Source organism: Oncorhynchus mykiss, chromosome 15 (assembly GCF_013265735.2).
Source record: "Oncorhynchus mykiss isolate Arlee chromosome 15, USDA_OmykA_1.1, whole genome shotgun sequence".
In the NCBI taxonomy this organism is placed as follows: domain Eukaryota; kingdom Metazoa; phylum Chordata; class Actinopteri; order Salmoniformes; family Salmonidae; genus Oncorhynchus; species Oncorhynchus mykiss.
In genome coordinates this window covers 19,235,925-19,257,528 of record NC_048579.1, presented here as the reverse complement: position 1 = coordinate 19,257,528, position 21,604 = coordinate 19,235,925, and the positions used below count along the sequence as shown (strand labels likewise).

General features: G+C 42.9%; 2 protein-coding genes across 2 annotated transcripts in view; one reads left to right on the top strand and one right to left on the bottom strand.

Annotated features, from left to right (window-relative positions):
* Positions 1-2,889, bottom strand: part of lama1 (laminin, alpha 1) — a 67,492-nt gene extending 64,603 nt beyond the window's left edge. Inside the window, exon 1 of the mRNA XM_036943995.1 lies at positions 2,648-2,889. Within this exon, the coding sequence (XP_036799890.1) occupies positions 2,648-2,711 (64 nt within the window). The 5' untranslated portion in view covers positions 2,712-2,889. The remainder of the gene's footprint in view (positions 1-2,647) is intronic.
* A 16,963-nt stretch (positions 2,890-19,852) lies between these two features.
* On the top strand, positions 19,853-21,429 carry LOC110490936 (leucine-rich repeat-containing protein 30-like). Its single transcript, XM_021564356.2, has 2 exons — positions 19,853-20,127; positions 20,841-21,429. Exons 1-2 carry the CDS (start codon positions 19,853-19,855, stop codon positions 21,427-21,429), a joined length of 864 nt encoding a protein of 287 aa, XP_021420031.2.
* The last annotated feature ends 175 nt before the right edge of the window (positions 21,430-21,604 follow it).

The window sequence follows — 21,604 nt, the reverse complement described above, 5'->3', positions numbered from 1 at the left end:
TCGTATGCATGCTTACAGTACTAATTCCCGGGTGCACTACAAATCCTCTAGTTATCATTTTTACAACTGTCCTCCTCCAACTTCCCCCCTTCAGTGTGATGGTAGACCTATAGCCAGAGGGCATCCTAAAGAGAGAGCTCTGTCATTACTATAGTGCCAACCCATCCATCACGCCCTACTGTGGTCCAGACACAGATACTATAGCTGGATCCAGACACACCTGGCTCTATATAATGATGAGTTCACTTTGGAGGTGTAAAAGTCACTGTCTTAAAATGAGGCTTTAGCTACAGTCAAAATCCCACAGTGGTGTGGTGCTATGAGTGTAAATCAATTATTTCTCTCGGGTGCAGGGTAATAATTATGCAAAATGGACCCCCTGACACCGTTTTCAGCTACCAAAATGGTTGATCATTTCCCAGAGAGAACAGTGTTATGTAGCACAGCTCGACTCAAGGTATCATTCATTAGATCACACTGTAGCAAAAAAAAAGTTTTTCTTATTGGACAAGTTCAGGTAGTCCATCCCTGTTTCAGTCCATTTTCTTCTATTTGGTGTATTAAAGAATATGACCCATCTTGGTTCTGTTGACCTCTTCACTGGGTCTCTGTCTTTCACATTGTCACATAAAAATCTCTGGTGAGAAATCCTATTGGTATGGTAAAGCTGGTTTGGATTCCATTTGGGAACCCTTGCATATTATTGTACCAGAGTGTTAACACCACCTAATGTTATGAGCTCTAATGAGATTTCACTCTTCATGCTGGGAGCAAATGGGATTGGCACCTTTGCTTTGAATTTGTTTGACGTGTTAAATAAATATAATAGATATATTTGTTGCATTTGGAGATCCCCAACATGGTAAGGCCAACAAGTGGGTACAAGCTTCTCCAATGGCTTTGGAGAAAGGAAATTCCACAGTTACTGGAATTACTCAAAGTTTTTCACTTTAAAATGTAGGCCAAACAAAAACCCCTGATTTCAAAGTGTAACAAACCATACAACTCTATGCCCAATTACAACATTGAACAATTTACACAGTAAATAATACAAAGAAAACATTTACTGGAAAATCTGTGCAGATGCAAAGTTTGGTAACAGAATAACTAGGGCTGAGAATAGCCAAGGACCCCACGATACGATATTTTCACGATACTTAGGCGAGAATACAATATGTATTGCGATTCTCACGATTCTTATGATTCTATATGTATTGCGATTCCATACTGTGATTTTATTGCGATTCAATGTTCCAAACATATTGCTCACCATATGTCTGCTGCAGAGGGACAAGAGAGAACCATGAGCAAACAAGTGTTTACCAGTCATGGAAATAAAAGGGCTGAAAACAAATTGGGTCCCTATTTAAAAAGAAGATGGAGAACAAGCTATGAAGGAAAATACTGCAGTTTTGGTGCATGCACAGCAAACTAGCGTAAAAATAATATTATGATACTGTCAAAATGATACGAAACGATATATCATAACAAATGATATCCCGATATGGATACCTTTCCACCATCACCAAGAATAATGGTAAAACGTCCCTCAGTTTTATTCTGTTACTGAACTTTGTATCTGCACAGTTCCTCCTGTAAATAGGTTTTTGTCAAATGTTTGTGCATAGAGTTATATGGTTTGTTAAACTTTGAAGTCAATGGTTTTGGTTTGGTATACATTTTAAAGTCTTATCATAATTCCTTTACCATGGAATTGCCCAGAATTCTTCTACATGCAAGCAATTACTCAAGTTCTTAAGTATTCATGCATATCAATTAAAAGTGTGTTTCTTAAATGTGTTTACTAGAATGGCGAAAAGTTTAACAGTGCATCAAAATCTGATTTTGATTTCAAGTAACACAAAAATATACACACAAAAAAGACAAACCAAGAGGGCATGTAATGAAATCTGGTCTATTTGAACCCACAAAACTGCACCTCAAACATTTTCTACTGATGACATGATTGTTATTGCAATTAGAGGCATTGAATTCGGGCTTGAGGGCGACCCGAGTATGTTAGCATGACTATGCTTTGGAGAAAGAGGCGTCAGCCATTGTCATTTATTTCAATGACAATGGCCTGGAATTTCTGTCATGTGAACCTCTTGAGCAAAGACCGTTAGGAATGAAAGGAGAGTAGGTGAGAAAACTAATAATGTTAACGGTTTAACAAAGTAACTATCACGTAGATTGGCCAGTGATATTAGTTTACTGGTGGTGCAACATGTTGTATATTAAAATGGGTAGCCGACTTTCTAATTACTTAGAAAGCTCCTGTTTGTAAATTACAAACTTAATGGCTGAATTATTATGCCACAAGTGTCCAATTTCAACACCAACACCCCATGGTTAGGCCTATTACTTTTCACTCAATTTATGCAATACATACGATTTATTCTGGTAAATGTAAATAACAGTAAAATAGTAATTAGGCCTACTCCAAGTGTATTATAGACATCAATAAAACAAAGTATAACGTTACTATTTCTAATCCTCCACTTATGCTTTGCATTAATTAACGTGCATATTCATTACATTGCATAAATAATTACAAAATGCTTTGCCTCGGATGCACTGAGACCTCGTGCTGAATGAACATTCAGTCAAAATGCAGTCAATTGGAAAATGATTATTTCCAGCTCACCTCTTTGCTGGCAGTCCGCGGAGGATGCCCATAGCAGCACAATTGCACAGAAGAAGAGCTTCATCTTTCTCAACACATTTGGGTTGGGTTCTAATAAATATCTCCAATAATACGTTAGGACTATATTTTCTAATGTTTACAGGAAATTATAGACTAAAGTTGTTGTCTTTTTGTCTTTTTATCTCTCCTCTCATTCATTCAGCTAACTTTTGTCTCAACTTTTTCATTCTGTCCCGCTACAAAGTCGCTGGCTGGACCGCACCATTTGGTGAGGAGCAGAGGGGTGTGACCAAATTGCACAACTTTAAAAGAGTAGCCCTTTTAACCTCTATACAAGCCGAAGGAAACACTGGGTCAACTACATAGAAGCAGGCCTTTAGTATACAGTACCAGGTGGTAGAATTCTGCAACCATGAACTATAGCCCATGTAAATATTGAAGCATGATAATGAAACTGGAATGGAAAGCATCATTGAGTCACCATTATTCAGGGCATTCAATAACCACAATCAACTGTACAAAGTATATGTAATATAGGCTTCTGTTTGTATCAAACATGTCTTCCAGATGAATTGCATAATGTTATCAACAAAGAGAAACAAAACTAAGCAATTTACAATTCTGGATATTAAAAACTGTTAGCGAAATTAAAGTTTGATCCATTTAGATACTTTACCAATTATGATATAATTCCTAGAGGGCCTAATTTTTGGGTCAGGCGTGTGTGTATTACTGCCCTCATGTGGACACAATGAATATATATGGGAATGATAATAGGGCCAACACTACTGCAGTAATACAAGAGACCAGCAGTGTGAATAGTCAGGAGTGTTAGGGGGAGTCTACATGACGTATCACTAAGAGCTACAGATTTTATGATGATGATTTGTGTTTCTATAGGGCTTTTCTTCAGCTTGAAGCATTTCATATTGTATGGGGGCAGAACTCACCTCTTATCTCCACTACTAAAATTGTTCCATAACTACGTTTATGCTTCGTATCTATTCACACAATAAAGTATCTGGGGCAGTTGAAACATTCTGTTGTTGACATAAGAACCTAGACTGAGTGCACATAACATTAGGACGACAAAAAATGTAAGTGCCTTTGAATAGGGTATGGTAGTAGGTGCCAGGCACACCGGTTTTATTGTGTCAAGAACTGCAATGCTGCTGGGCCCACCACCCAAATAACATCCAGCCAACTTAACACAATGGTGGGAAGTATTGGAGTCCATGCCCCAGTGAATTGAGGCTGTTCTGAGGGCAAATGTGGGGCAGGATTTTATAGAAAGTATCTCTGCAATGTTTTATGTGACAATGTCCTCACACCTCACCCTTTTTGTAGAATGAATGACTTCAGTGACTTATTGATAAATGCCAATGCCATGCCATTGTGCATGATAACACCGGATGACAGAGACATAACAGACATGATTTTTCATCATACAGATAATCACATATGTGACAATGTCCTCTTTTCCCTCTGTGCATGGACAGTGAGTAGAGAAATTATTGCTGTCACCATCCCTGTCTAATGAGCCTGTAAAGCACAAACATGACCTATTTTGACAATGGCCCTGTATCTACTTCCCCAGAGTCAGATGAACTCGTGAATAGCATTTTTAAGACTCTGTGTCCAGTATGAAGGAAGTTAGAAGTAGTTTCGCGAGCCAATGCTAACTAGCATTTGCACAATGACTGGAAACTCTATGGGTTTCTGCTAGCATGTTATTCCTATGCTAACACCGATTCCTGGAAATGATTATGGGTTAGGTGTGTATAGATCAGGACAGTAGCAGTCAACACTAATAGAGATATGGGTACAGGAAGGTGATCCCACCGGGCACACACTGGTTGAATCAACATTGTTTGCATGTAATTTAATTTAAATTACATTGAACCAACAATGGAATTGACATTGAATTGTGGGTTGAAACTCCCCTATTGAGTTATGGCATTAATGAAGTTTCACCAGCTTGCCTAATATAACCACCATCTCTTGTGTGAAGATACTTGGGGAAACCAGATGGAAGGTTTGAGTGATGCCAGTGGAGACCCGTCATTCAGGGAAGGTGGGGCAGAGCTAAACAAAGAAATATAGTACATACAGTACCAGTCAAAAGTTTGGGCACAGCTACTCATACAAGGATTTTTCTTTATTTTTACTATTTTCTACATTGCAGAATAATAGTGAAGACCTCAAAACTATGAAATAACACTTATGGAATCATGTAGTAACCAAAAAAGTATAAAAAAATATATATTTTATGTTTGAGATTCTTCAAAGTAGCCACCCTTTGCCATATTTTCCACTGGCTGCCCCACCACCACAGAAAGCACTGAGCTAGGCTGAGACACCTACATTTTGGAGCTGCCCCACCACCACAGAAAGCACTGAGCTAGGCTGAGACACCTACATTTTGGAGCTGCCCCACCACCACAGAAAGCACTGAGCTAGGCTGAGACACCTACATTCTGGAGCTGCCCCACCACCACAGAAAGCACTGAGCTAGGCTGAGACACCTACATTTTGGAGCTGCCCCACCACCACAGAAAGCACTGAGCTAGGCTGAGACACCTACATTTTGGAGCTGCCCCACCACCACAGAAAGCACTGAGCTAGGCTGAGACACCTACATTTTGGAGCTGCCCCACCACCACAGAAAGCACTGAGCTAGGCTGAGACACCTACATTTTGGAGCTGCCCCACCACCACAGAAAGCACTGAGCTAGGCTGAGACACCTACATTTTGGAGCTGCCCCACCACCACAGAAAGCACTGAGCTAGGCTGAGACACCTACATTTTGGAGCTGCCCCACCACCACAGAAAGCACTGAGCTAGGCTGAGACACCTACATTTTGGAGCTGCCCCACCACCACAGAAAGCACTGAGCTAGGCTGAGACACCTACATTTTGGAGCTGCCCCACCACCACAGAAAGCACTGAGCTAGGCTGAGACACCTACATTTTGGAGCTGCCCCACCACCACAGAAAGCACTGAGCTAGGCTGAGACACCTACATTTTGGAGCTGCCCCACCACCACAGAAAGCACTGAGCTAGGCTGAGACACCTACATTTTGGAGCTGCCCCACCACCACAGAAAGCACTGAGCTAGGCTGAGACACCTACATTTTGGAGCTGCCCCACCACCACAGAAAGCACTGAGCTAGGCTGAGACACCTACATTTTGGAGCTGCCCCACCACCACAGAAAGCACTGAGCTAGGCTGAGACACCTACATTTTGGAGCTGCCCCACCACCACAGAAAGCACTGAGCTAGGCTGAGACACCTACATTTTGGAGCTGCCCTACCACCACAGAAAGCACTGAGCTAGGCTGAGACACCTACATTTTGGAGCTGCCCCACCACCACAGAAAGCACTGAGCTAGGCTGAGACACCTACATTTTGGAGCTGCCCCACCACCACAGAAAGCACTGAGCTAGGCTGAGACACCTACATTTTGGAGCTGCCCCACCACCACAGAAAGCACTGAGCTAGGCTGAGACACCTACATTTTGGAGCTGCCCCACCACCACAGAAAGCACTGAGCTAGGCTGAGACACCTACATTTTGGAGCTGCCCCACCACCACAGAAAGCACTGAGCTAGGCTGAGACACCTACATTTTGGAGCTGCCCCACCACCACAGAAAGCACTGAGCTAGGCTGAGACACCTACATTTTGGAGCTGCCCCACCACCACAGAAAGCACTGAGCTAGGCTGAGACACCTACATTTTGGAGCTGCCCCACCACCACAGAAAGCACTGAGCTAGGCTGAGACACCTACATTTTGGAGCTGCCCCACCACCACAGAAAGCACTGAGCTAGGCTGAGACACCTACATTTTGGAGCTGCCTTACTCAAGAAAGCAAAAAAGAGATACGGTTCATATGCGGCTTTATTAAATCAAATATTTTTTTAAATTATTGTTTGCAAACTGAGATGTGACATGTATTAATGCCAAAATAGCATGCAAAACAGGCAACATACAGTGCCTTGCGAAAGTATTCGGCCCCCTTGAACTTTGGGACCTTTTGCCACATTTCAGGCTTCAAACATAAAGATATAAAACTGTATTTTTTTGTGAAGAATCAACAACAAGTGGGACACAATCATGAAGTGGAACGACATTTATTGGATATTTCAAACTTTTTTAACAAATCAAAAACTGAAAAATTGGGCGTGCAAAATTATTCAGCCCCTTTACTTTCAGTGCAGCAAACTCTCTCCAGAAGTTCAGTGAGGATCTCTGAATGATCCAATGTTGACCTAAATGACTAATGATGATAAATACAATCCACCTGTGTGTAATCAGGTCTCCGTATAAATGCACCTGCACTGTGATAGTCTCAGAGGTCCGTTAAAAGCGCAGAGAGCATCATGAAGAACAAGGAACACACCAGGCAGGTCTGAGATACTGTTGTGAAGAAGTTTAAAGCCGGATTTGGATACAAAAAGATTTCCCAAGCTTTAAACATCCCAAGGAGCACTGTGCAAGCGATAATATTGAAATGGAAGGAGTATCAGACCACTGCAAATCTACCAAGACCTGGCCGTCCCTCTAAACTTTCAGCTCATGCAAGGAGAAGACTGATCAGAGATGCAGCCAAGAGGCCCATGATCACTCTGGATGAACTGCAGAGATCTACAGCTGAGGTGGGAGACTCTGTCCATAGGACAACAATCAGTCGTATATTGCACAAATCTGGCCTCTTTGGAAGAGTGGCAAGAAGAAAGCCATTTCTTAAAGATATCCATAAAAAGTGTCGTTTAAAGTTTGCCACAAGCCACCTGGGAGACACACCAAACATGTGGAAGAAGGTGCTCTGGTCAGATGAAACCAAAATTGAACTTTTTGGCAACAATGCAAAACGTTATGTTTGGCGTAAAAGCAACACAGCTGAACACACCATCCCCACTGTCAAACATGGTGGTGGCAGCATCATGGTTTGGGCCTGCTTTTCTTCAGCAGGGACAGGGAAGATGGTTAAAATTGATGGGAAGATGGATGGAGCCAAATACAGGACCATTCTGGAAGAAAACCTGATGGAGTCTGCAAAAGACCTGAGACTGGGACGGAGATTTGTCTTCCAACAAGACAATGATCCAAAACATAAAGCAAAATCTACAATGGAATGGTTCAGAAATAAACATATCCAGGTGTTAGAATGGCCAAGTCAAAGTCCAGACCTGAATCCAATCGAGAATCTGTGGAAAGAACTGAAAACTGCTGTTCACAAATGCTCTCCATCCAACCTCACTGAGCTCAAGCTGTTTTGCAAGGAGGAATGGGAAAACATTTCAGTCTCTCGATGTGCAAAACTGATAGAGACATACCCCAAGCGACTTACAGCTGTAATCGCAGCAAAAGGTGGCGCTACAAAGTATTAACTTAAGGGGGCTTAATAATTTTGCACGTCCAATTTTTCAGTTTTTGATTTGTTAAAAAAGTTTGAAATATCCAATAAATGTCGTTCCACTTCATGATTGTGTCCCACTTGTTGTTGATTCTTCACAAAAAAATACAGTTTTATATCTTTATGTTTGAAGCCTGAAATGTGGCAAAAGGTCGCAAAGTTCAAGGGGGCCGAATACTTTCGCAAGGCACTGTATATCTTTGAGTTAATAAAGCCACATACAAACAGGGTCTCTTTTTTGCTTTCTTGAGTAAGGCTGCTCCAAAATGCAGGTGTTTCAGCCTAGCTCAGTGCTTTCTGTGGTGGTGGGGCATCCAGTGGAAAATACGGAGCATAGGGGTTGGTAATGTTCTCTGGTTGCGCCGTGATTGGCTCAGTGTTCTGTCACTCATGGGGACACTACGTCACAGCAAAATCTACAGGGAGAGCTTGAAAATTCAAGCCCCTTGGATGCTAATATAGATTTACATTAGAAGTGCCCATCCAAGAAGGCTAAAGGTCATTGGCCACAGATAAAATGATGTCAAATCACCTTATATCTACCATACCTTTGATTGGACTGATCATGTCAACATCATACTTTCAAAATCTTAGCTAGCAAGCTAGACAAGCAGTCATCGTCATGAATCAATTCGAAAATCTACAGGCCAATCCTTTTCAATCTTTGTCATTTTATTTGAAATTATAGATAAAATGTATCGGTGCTCATCGACCATTGGACATAAACATTACACAACAAGTTGGAAATCACAAATTCAATAATGAGTGGTTTGGAAGGAGTCAGTGGCTAACTACAAGCGTTGCAAAGCAATCACTAGGTTGTTATTCAGTGGAGTGTGTGTGTGATCCAAGTCTGGGTTTCCAAGCTTAAAAGGATGAACATTCACATACAACACCATGGACCAGAAAAAGTTGAATACATTGGCCATGCTGTCAATGTAACATGACTTCTGCCGCTTTCAAAACATCTAGAAACTCGGAACTGGGAAATCTCAGACTTCAGTGAGTTCAAGACAACTGTGAACCTCGAAAAAAACGAGCTCCGACTGGGAAAAAACATTTTACATGGTCATCCAACTCGGAATTCCAAGTCACGAACTCGGCCTCTTTCTAGAGCTCCGACCTGAAGATCACTGACGTTATGATTCAACCTTGTTTTTTTCAGAGTTGTCTTGAAAGCACCATAAATCTAGAGAATTCCAGACTGGATGACAAAGTTTGATTAAAAAATTTGCCCACAAGAAGGACTGCCGCACCAACTTCCCATTCAAGCACAACAATGTGAGTCCTAAAATGTCTTGTATGCTGCTGCATAAATTATATAATATGCAAGGAAAAAATGTATACTATAGCTAGGAAAATAATATTAAGTGTGTGTCGTGAAGTAAGCTGTTAGTAGCCCATGTGCGTCACCCTAATAATTTGGTCCCTTTCCCCTCATAACTTAGCCTACCGTTCTGACTTGGAGGTGCACATGTAGCCTATAGCCTGTTTTAGAGAAATGTAATCATTGAATATTGTAAGAGCTTTCTTTATCTGCTTCCGAGTGACGCAGGGGTCGAAGGCACTGCATATCAGTACAAGAGGTGTCACTACAGTCCCTGGTTCAATTCCAGGCTGTATCATATCCGGCCATGATTGGGAGTCACATAGGACGGCGCACAATTGGCACAGCGTTGTCCGGGTTTGGCCAGGGTAGGCCGTCATTGTAAATAAGAATTTGTTCTTAACTGACTTGCCTAGTTCAATAAAAATTATATGCCCCTTTTACTTATCCTACGGTTCTGACTTGGTGTACAGGGAGAATACTGTAAGAACGACTCATGTTCTGAATTGTGTTGCTGTACATTTTAAAAGTGCTGAACAAATAGTTATATTGACTACTGTGCGTCCATCCTAGCGAGCTCATTAAAGTCTCAATCGAAATTACGGATTGCCTCTTATCCATTCGTCGTTCTCTTATGCCATAGTTTGTACATCTCAATTGTCAGTAGAAACCACATTTGTTTAAGCAAGTCAGCTATATCAGCTAAATGAGGCTGAATGAACTGTTTCACTGCCAGACAACGGTCCGCTGATAGCCAGGTATAGCGGAGGTAAGGATTCACTCCATGGTGCTGAAAAGAAAGCTCTACTGTTGGGACAGCTTTATGTAGGCCCTAAACGTTTGTCACCGTTATAGTGCAATTACTGTATTGTTTAGTGTTGTGTTGTGTTGTGTAGTGGCTTTGCTGGTATGCATCTTAACAATTTAGTTTGCCCCACCAAGATTTACATGCTAAAATCGACACTGAGTGATGCATGTTTTAACCAGGATGTTTAGTCTGTATCTGTATCTACAGCAGCTTCTATCAGGGAGGAACATATTAGGCCAGACTGAGGAAAGAGGTTGGTGGGTGTTTGTATAAATATAAGGGACATTGAACATAACCACCATAGGTACAGACAGACAGACAGACAGACAGACAGACAGACAGACAGACAGACAGACAGACAGACAGACAGACAGACAGACAGACAGACAGACAGACAGACAGACAGACAGACAGACAGACAGACAGACAGACAGACAGACAGACAGACAGACAGACAGACAGACAGACAGACAGCACACATGGTTCTATTGATAAGGTGACAAGGGGTTAAATCAGGTACACTATCATTGCTCCGTTCAGAAGAGGGCTCTATGTTATGACTTCATGGCTTGATTATCTGCAAGAGAATGGGACAGCGAGTTTATAAACTGGGCCCAGAAGGTCAGTGTCTGGTCTGGATACGCCTTATCTGTCATACAGAGGAGATGGATAGAGGCATGAAAGCACAGTCCCAAAGACACAGTATTATTCTGATATTAGTATAGCAATGTAGTAGCGTAGTTCTGCACCAATGGGTTACCGACATAACATCCCCTGTGACTTGTAATGTATTCTATTGTTATGTATTTATTGTGACCAATGCAATATATGTTTTGACCTTTTGCCTGTCCTCAACCATTCTCTTGCCTACCCCTTTGGATTATTAAACATTGTAAGACTCCATCCATCTTCCTCCTGTGTCTGCATCTGGGTCTCGCCTTGTGCCATGATACTCTCAAGGAGCCACACAGTGGTCACAACCGCTGAGGTGTCACTATGCCTTCCTTTGCAGATTAGGACTGGGTTGGACAGGGCTAGGGCATGGGGAAACCTCATTTCTAGGTTAGAGGATAAATGTCTTGTTTTGAGGGAAAAGGTGGAGCAGTACACCATACTGGACAAGAGCAATCTGCACTCTGATCTGCTGCGCCATCTTGTGGTGATTTGGGATTAGTCGTACACATTCACTGTCATCATCAGTAGTACTTCAGAGTCATCTAACAACATTCCTAGACTGTAGAAATACTCAAACTTGACCTGTGTCAAGTGCTGTCTCTACCTCTTTCCTCCTTTTTCTCCATTTCTTTCTCTCTCTCTCTCGTCTTTTCAAGGAAGTGTAATCACATCTGTCCCTACTCTACGTCTTTCTCTGTCTGGGGAGAATCAGAGAGTCATAATGAGTCAGGCTGAGGCTTGGAGGCTGCTCTTCATTAGCCATGGAAGCAGCAGCTGAAGCCCATTTGCAGATCCTCACCGTTGGCACCATTATCCCGCTCTGCAAGTCCTGCTTGGCACTGGCACCGAACGGCCGCTCTACCAATTTGGGTGCCCATGGGTAGTGGCCGCTTTTTCCAGCTGGTCCTCCACTGCTAATGGCACCAGGGCAGGACATGTGTGTATGCAGAAAGAGCCCAGGTACCTCAATCACATCAATCAGACGCTGAAGTGGAACTCCGGGAGCTGGCTCATTGACTCATCTGAGGATACTAGTGTCTGTCAGGTGATGTCATTAAGATGGTTGAAGTCATGTGAAGTCCGACAGACAGACAGAGTAACAGATTAATATAATGAACAGAGGTAAAACACAGCATATCTATCTACCTTCCCTCTCCGGTGAGGCTCCATGCTCGACTGTGTTTGTAATGTGTGTGTCTCCCCAGGTGGGGCCTAGTTAGGCTGCACAGCAGTACTTCATCATCATGGCGAGCGCCTGTCAGAAGAACAATTGTTTTTTATCCTCAGATGCTGTTTCAACAGGCCAAACCCGATTTGGGTACTTTGTAACTGCATTAACCGTATACTGTGGTCATACGTCACTTTCCCCCACCACCTCTCAGGGAACATTACAAATGGCATCTTTATGTTGTGTCATAGCCTGTGGGGCTGATATCCTCCTTTCTATTCATCATACCACTCTATCTGCACATTATTTTTATTCTATTTGCCTCTTGTTATGGCTGCAGAGCTAGATTAAGAAATTACACTTCAGATATTAAATAGTCCCCTGCTGAATATAGGGATGAATAAAAATGGAAAATATGGTTTAAGTCGCGGGAGAATGTGGGAAATTGAAAATATTTCATAGCTAATAGAATCAGTGCACCGGGAGACTCTGAACCATTACAGGAACTAAGAGGAATTGGCACAACTGTGGCCTAAGGTATAGATACTTGTCTGTTTGATCCATTCAGGGGATCCCCTTACTGTGCAGGCTGGCGAGCCTGGGGAGAATGGGTGTGGCGACCGTGGCCTAAACCAAAGTAGTGATGGGGAAACGAAGCTTCCCAAAGCATTGGGGCTTTCCAGCCAATTGTGTCGAAAATAGGTTAATTACTCGAGGCTATGATCAACCTGATCTTCAAAATAATTTAGAGCAGCCAAATTATTCTAGATCAGGCCCCACACGCCCTAGTACGTGTGCAGTGTAGCCTTCTTGGTCACGTACACATATTTGTCCAATGTTATGCTTATGTTACTAGCTCCAACAGAGCAGTATACCTAACAATACAAAAGAATACACCATAAATATATATACATATTCCAGACTCTGACATTGCTCATTCTGATATTTCTTCATTTTAGTGTATTGTTTTGTATTGTTAGTTATAGCAAGTTGTGCCAGTTCTGGACTACACTGTTGAGTATTGTATGTCTCAGTCATATTTTGAGTTGTTATGTATTTAAAAAAAAATCCATAGTCGATAAGAGTTCGTTGTAGTTTCATTAGGCTTGTCTATTGGGTTTGAAATGATTTATTTGTATTTTAGGCCTGCCCCACACCCCCTCTTCGGAAAACAACTTTATATTGTATATGTTCGCATAAAACAGTGTGTATAGACAGTGTGGACAGTATATGACTAGGAAAGGTGTGTACAGCAGTAGTTATATAGGATGAGCCATGACTGGAATACAGTATATACACATATGAATTGAGTAAAACAGTATTTAAACATTATTTAAGAGTTCAATGACTTTGTAAATAAGGCAGCAGGCTCTAAGGTGCAGGTTGGAGTACCAGCTAGTAACAGTGACTAAGTTCAGGGTAGGGTACTGGGCAGAAGCCAGTTAGTGATGACTATTTAAGTCTGATGGCCTGGAGATTCTGTTTCTGTTTTTCAGTCTCTCGGTCCCAGCTTTTGATGGTCCTCAGAGCATGTGCAGACCAGCTGACTAGAGTGTTTACGGACATATTCAATCTCTCCCTATACCAGTCTGTTGTCCCCCCTTGCTTCAAAATGTCCACCATTCTTCCTGTATCCAAGAAAACAAAAGTAATTGAATTATCGCCCTGTAGCACTCACTTCTGTCATCATGAAGTGCTTTGAGAGGCTAGTTAAGGATCACATCACCTCCTCCTTACCCACTACAATTTGCATACCTCCCCAACAGATCCACGGATGACACAATCGCCATCGCACTGCACACTACCCTATCCCATCTGGACTAGAGGAATGCCTATGTAAGAATGCTGTTCATCGACCACAGCTCAGCCTTCAATATCATAGTGACATTCAAGCTCATCACTAAGCTCGGGGCTCTGGTTCTGAAACCCGCCCTGTGGAACTGGGTCCTAGACTTCCTGACAGCCCGACCTTAGGTCGGGCAACAACATCTCCGCCATGCTGATCCTGAAAACAGGGGCCCCACCAAGGTGTGTGCTTAGCCCTCTCCTGTAATCCCTGTCAAACCATGACTGCATGGCCAAGCCCGACTCCAACACCATTATCAAGTTTGCAGATGACACGAGTGGCAGGCCTGATTACCAACAAAGACAAGACAGCCTACATGGAGGAGGTGAGGGCCATGGTTGCATGGTGCCTGGAAAACATCCTCAACGTCAACAAAACGAAGGAACTGATCGTGGACTTCAGGAGACAGCAAACAGAGCACGCCCCCATCCTCATCGACGTGGCTGCAGTGGAGAGGTTGAAAAGCTTCAAGTTCCTTGACGTGCACATCACTGACAACCTGAAATGGTCCAGCCACACAGACAGTGTGATGAAGAAGGTGCAACAGTGCCTCTTCAACCTCAGGTGGTTGTTCGATGAAGTGACAATTTGGATGTCATTGATTACGTGCTTCTGATAAGGTGATACAGGCATGTTTATGGCAAGGTTGCCCGTAGCCACTGGTATCTGTTCCCCTTTTCTCATGGTGCGCCTTCGTTGGCCAGAAATAAGAATATCGATGAAAACTTAATACATTAATTGAATGTCTACGTAATATTGAAACTCAGAGGATGATTTAACCTGTTGTGCTTGTGTCCAGCAGCGTCAGAATTGATTGTACAGAGCGTTAGGCGCTGAAGATGGTGTCCATGAGAAGCTTTCATTGAGTAATTGAGATTATGAATAAAACATATATTTTTGAATATTTCTGGCCTGATCATGCTCATACTCCACCCCCTGATGTAAAGAACCTGTGTATTTTAGATTAGTCCCGAGGACTTCACCTCATCTATAAAAAAGGTGGTGTAGTACGGATAGTTAATTAACAGTTATTTATGGTTAAATCCCCCACGAAACATTTACTCACAGTGTAACCTGACAATTTTCTACTAAAGCCAAAATAAACTGACTGGAGAGAGAAAAAGAAAGGTACACAATTACCATAAATGGAAATATTTAATGGAAATATTTCATCTTCGTCATGCTTTATTGAATTTCCTTACTATAGACTTGTGTTGAGTGGTCGACTAGGGCAACCTCAACAGTTTGCTTGCGTGACTAATCTTCTTACCATTTGGCCTTGACACTGGTCAAGTTCCCCTGCTCAGACGTTGCATGCATCAACCAATGGTTGCATGCCACGTCATCGACTGTGTCCTCGACTGACAGTTTGCTATAACATATGATGTCCTGATGTCTTCTTCAGACTAATTTGTGTTCCTCATCAGGTCTGTGTTTCACCAGAAGGCAAGCCATAGGTTTCAAACATAAAACGTATCAGTAGCCAACTCTGCCTGCTTGTGAATGCGTGACCAATCTCCAAATCCCAACAAACACAAACACAAACCCCTATCAAACTTTTCCCAAAACTTGGCAAGGAAAGCTATGCAAATGAGGTCCTCAGTCAAGACACTGCACGTGGATAATTGGCATTCATAATTTCCGACAACACCAGAATAACTAGCTGGTAGCACATAATCAGCTACCAGACACTCTTCCCTGTCTTGAATCTATTTCCCGGGATAAACACGGCGGAACGAGGCGGTTTGTGATCAGCCGCCGGTGGTGATAGCTAATCTGATCCCGGCAGGTACGACACCAACACAAACCATGCATGAACAATACTTTCAAAGAGACCCATCTCTCGTCTGCTGACTCTTAGTTTATTTCAGTCCATCCAATCAGAGACAGTACGTTTATTTCAGTACATACGATCAGAGACAGTAGCCAGGGAATTGGGTGCTGCTTCTTCCAAAATCTTCCCCTAGGGAAAACAATGATCTGGCTCTGATTACAGGATTCTGGGATTCCTCAGGGCCAGGAATAATCCTTCCTGCTTTTTTTCCGTCGGAGAGGGGGCATCCTGGGCTTATCAGTGGCACCATGCTCAATGATAGCCGAAAGGCCTGAGTGATAAGATTCCTGTCTCTTTCTGTCATTCTGCATCAATACCAGCACCCTACCTGCAGACTGCTAGTGCTTTCAGTATATGGCATAAACCAGAAAGACAGATCTTTGGATATACAATGCACCAGTAATGTTGCTTTTACAGCGCAGTGCAATCTTTTTATGATGATCTCATGATTGATAAATTATTGAAAAAGTGAGGATGGTGAAATTAAATCTGGAACAGGTATCCACTCTCTTCTCATGCAGGAATAACAACAGTAGAGATGCGATTATTTTGATAATTTTCTGTTTCTCAAAACTGTGCTCACTGGATTAGATATTTATTGATGAACATAACATGACCTATATATTAATGTGTGTAGTCCATATACACAGTTGTCAGAAGTTTACATACACCTTAGCCAAATACATTTAAACTCAGTTTTTCACAATTCCTGACATTTAATCCTAGTAAAACATTCCTGTTTTAGGAAATGTCAGAATAATAGTAGAGATAATGTAGTGGTCTGGGTGTAGCTGGTGCAGAGGAGTCAGGTGCAGGACAGCAGAGATGAGTAACACAAGTAACTTTACTCAAATATTCCAATAACATGTCGTAATACCGAGCCCACAATAACGGACCGAACATACATAAAACAATCATGCACAAAAACCATGGGGAAAACAGAGGGTTACATAATGAACATGTAATTGGGGAATTGAAACCAGGTGTATAAAACAAAAACAAAACAAATGGAAAATGAAAAGTGGATCGGCGATGGCTAGAAGGTCGGTGACATCGACCGCCGAACTCCTCCCAAACAAGGAGAGGGACCGCCTTCGGCCGAAGTAGTGACACAGAATGATTTCTTTCATCACATTCCCAGTGGGTCAGAAGTTTACATACACTCAATTTGTATTTGGTAGCATTACCTTTACATTTCTTCACTTGGGTCAAACGTTTTGGGTAGCCTTCCACAAACTTCCCACAATAAGTTGGGTGAATTTTGGCCCATTCCTCCTGATAGAGTTGGTGTAACTGAGTCAGGTATGTAGGCCTCCTTGCTCGCACACGCTTTTTCAGTTCTGCCCACAAATTTTCTATAAATTTGAGGTCAGGGCTTTGTGATGGCCACTCCAATACCTTGACTTTGTTGTCATTAAGCCATTTTGCCACAACTTTGGAAGTATGCTTGGGTTCATTGTCCATTTGGCAGACCCATTTGCGACCAAGCTTTAACTTGCTGACTGATGTCTTGAGATGTTGCTTCAATATATCCACATAATTTTCTTTCCTCATGATGTCATCTATTTTGTGAAGTGCACCAGTCCCTCCTGCAGCAAAGCACCCCCACAACATGATGCTGCCACCCAAGTGCTTCACGGTTGGGATGGTGTTCTTCGGCTTGCAAGCCTCCCCCTTTTCCCTCCAAACATAACGATGGTCATTATGGCCAAACAGTTCCATTTTTGTTTCATCAGACCAGAAGACATTTCTCAAAAAAGTACGATCTTTGTCCCCATGTGCAGTTGCAAACCGTAGTCTGGCTTTTTTATGGCGGTTTTGGAGCAGTGGCTTCTTCCTTGCTGAGCAGCCTTTCAGGTTATGTCGATATAGGACTCGTTTTACTGTGGATCTAGACACTTTTGTACCTCTTTTCTTTCAGGTTATGTCGATATAGGACTCGTTTTACTGTGGATCTAGACACTTTTGTACCTCTTTTCTCCAGCATCTTCACAATGTCCTTTGCCGTTGTTCTGGGATTGATTTGTACTTTTCTCACCAAAGTACTTCATCTCTAGGAGACAGAATTAATCTCCTTCCTGAGCGGTATGATGGCTGCGTGGTCCCATCGTATTTATACTTGTGTGGTACCTTCAGGCGTTTGGAAATTGCTTCCAAGGATGAAACAGACTTGTAGAGGTCTACAATTTATTTTCTGAGGTCTTGGCTGATTTCTATTGATTTTCCCATGATGTCAAGCAGAGGCACTGAGTTTGAAGGTAGGCCTTGAAATACATCCACAGGTACACACACCTCCAATTGACTCAAATGATGTCAATTAGCCTATCAGAAGCTTCTAAAGCCCTGACATAATTTTCTGGAATTTTCCAAGCTGTTTAAAGGCACAGTCAACTTAGTGTATGTAAACTTCTGACCCACTGGAATTGTGATACAGTGAATTATAAGTGAAATAATCTGTCTGTAAACAATTGTTGGAAGAATTACTTGTGTCATGCACAAAGTAGATGTCCTAACCGACTTGCCGAAACTATAGTTTGTTAACAAGACATTTGTGGAGTGGTTGAAAAACAAGTTTTACTGACTCCATCCTAAGTGTATGTAAACTTCCGACTTCAACTGTAGTCACCTTAGCCTTGACACCCTGCTTTATTGGTTCAGATATTCAGACAGTGAACTGCCTTGTTCAACTGTAGCGTTAAAAAGTCTTCAAGTCAAATATGTTTATTTTACTTCTCTGTTTTGGTTTGAGGGGGAGGAGGTGGGAGTGGGGGGGCTAAGGGAGTATATTTAAGGCTGAATGAATGAGGCACTCAGTTTGTGGGTCAAATTGTCAAGTGAGTTGCATTTCCCGAGGAATTCCACTAACGCCGGTACCCGGGGTCCTTTGAGCTTTGACACACACAGTTAGCTCATGAAAATAAGTTTGATTTAAACATGCATTGTGTAGGCCTATAGAACGCTGAATAGTACAGTAATGCGGTTTCAAGTGTCTTACAGGTCTCCAATGGCATTTGAGATAATTAATAACTTCAATGACAGCAGGACACACTCTGAGATTTAGACTAATGCTCTTGGTTCTGAGCCAAATACCAGAGCCCCATTTGTAACTCAGTGCATGTCTCTCCATACCTCCTGCAAAGAGGGTGACTTTTGACTTTGATAATGTCCTACTCCTAGTTCTATGTGTGCTTAGGGTTGAAGGAAAAACTAACCCCAACTATCCAGTGGATTAGAATGTTACTCATACGTGACTCCAACATGTGTTAGATCCAAGACTGTCTATGTTCAATTCTACAGACCCATCACAAATGTGCAAATGAAATTAGCATTGAAAAAGCCAATGGAAATGTAAATATTGGTGCCAAACAAGTGTTTTAATATTTATTTAACCTTTATTTAACTAGACAAGTCAGTTAAGAACAAATTCTTATTTACAATGACGACCAACCCCTGGCCAAACCCGGACAACGCTGGGCCAATTGTGCGCTGCCCTACGGGACTCCCAATCACGGCCGGATGTGATACAGCCTGGATTTGAACCAGGGACTGCAGTGACGCCTCTGTGCCTTTGACCACTGTGCCACTCGGGAGCCAAAGGAAATTGGTATTGGTATTTTTGGTATTTTATTTTATTAGTCCACTATTGCTACATTCCCAAAATCTTTAAAATAAAATGAATGTCTACAAAGAAAGTCCCCTACCGTCTCCAACCCTGTTGGGGTACTGGACACCCCCTCAGCGGGGGGATGAAACTTAGTAAGTAAGTGTGGCTGTGGTGGGGGTGCTGCCCAAGTCAGTGTGGGCTAGCGGTTGGTTTCAGCCACCTGCTCCTTCTCCTCTTGTCAGCACAGATCCTCAGAGCTGTCCCCTGGACAAATACACACATTTTTACTGCTCTGCTACACACCACGACACTTGGCCAGCACTTACAAAGTGGATATCCAGCGACATTTATTATCCAAAAGTGAGAATGTCCACAGTCTATGCTGACTGTCCCAGCTCTGCCCAAAGCTGCTTAGCTGCCAAACCTATTGGTCTAGGTGGTTCTGTAGCTAAGGCTTCCGGGCAATGCTCTTGGACATCTTGTTGTCTAGACATTGGGAATCCTGCTGAAGAAGCATCAATGGGAGCCAAGCAGTCCAAGGAGGAGGAGATGAAGAGACAGGTGAGGAAGAGTGCCTGGCGTGAGGACAGCTTGACGTCAGTGGAGCGGATCCCAAACCACACATACAAACAGTGGGGCTACAGCAGGCTGAGCCTGGCCCGCCTCAGCCTCAAGGAACCCCCAGAGGAACTGTGGGATGTGATGAAGCTTGAGGAGCTCAATCTGTCGTTGAACTGCCTACGGGCTCTGCCCCCCGCCCTTAGCATCCTCAGCAACCTGGTGGTCCTCAACCTGTGGGGGAACCAGCTGACCAGATCCTTCAAACACCCACAAAATAGGGAAATCAATCCCAATCAAAGGTGTTATTACGTGCTCCACTAAGGCAGTTATTTATCTTATAACTTGTCCTTGTGGTAAAAATGATGTGGGTAAAACAAAGCGCAAATTAAAAGTACGTATCTCAGAGCATCGTAGCACCATTAGCTGCAAAAACTTGACTTATCCAGTTGCGGCCCACTTTTTGGAGGCAGGCCACTCGATTTCGTCTCTGCGCTATATTGGCATCGAACATGTCACCCTAGGAGAGGGGGTGACCTTGATCATTTATTGTTAAAACGAGAGGCTGCCTGGATCTTTAACTTAAAGACCCTTGCTCCCTTCGGTCTCAACGTAGACTTTGATCTGAAGCCATTCTTGTGATTATTGTTACTTTGCCATTGTAATTGTTTGTAAGCTTGTGTAGTCTAAAATGAATCTATGATCATATGCTATCCATTTGTTGGTTGTATGCTGTTCTTTGCCATTTTAATATTTGAGAATTAACCAATGATATTAGGCCACTCTTGGCCATGATTACAGACACCTGTGTCTTTTGACACTATATAAACGAGTAATCCCGCAGTGTTTGTAATTATACCCTGATGAAGACAGCTTGGCTGTCGAAATGTTGGTAATTACATTTTTGCATCTGAGCTCCTAGAGTGTGCGGCTCTCTTTTATTTTCAAGGAACCAGCTGACCAGCCTACCCCCGGAGATCAGCCAACTCAGGCACCTCCGTGTCCTGTTCTGCTATAGCAACCAGCTGACTGAGGTCCCAGAGGAGCTGGGAAACTGCACTAGGCTGGAGGTCCTTAGCCTGACCAACAACAAGATATCTGGCCTCCCCGCTTCCTTCACCAGCCTGACCTGCTTGCGCAAACTCAACCTCAGCCACAACAAAATTGTTCACATCCCCGGCTGCATCTACATCATGAAGAGTCTGGTGTTCCTCCACCTGGCCTGCAACAGGCTGGAGTGCATCGCCGATAGCATCGCGGCGCTGGTGGAGCTCAAGATCCTCATCGTGGAGGGGAACGAGATCCACTCGCTCCCCAAGATGATCTGCTGCCTGACGCGCCTGGAGCTTCTCAACGTGGACTTCAACGACATCCAGAACGTGCCCCAGGAGATGCACCAGCTCAGCAGGCTGGAGAAGCTGGCCTGCCACCCCTTGGATAAGGGGCTCCACATCATGCAAAACCCCTTGCAGGAGCAAATCAAAGAAGTGCTGGAAGGAGATCTCACCACCCTGTTTAATTATCTCAAATTTAATTGAGACTGTTCCACAGAAAGAGGGAAAACTCCTGGTCTCCATAAGAGAACTAATGTACTTCCATTTTTGTTGCTCATGAGTAGGATAAGATTTTGGAGTGGTCCTCAACATGCATGAGAAAATGAGAAAAGCTTAGATTACTATATTTGAACTTTCTGTAGATAACGAGACGATGCAA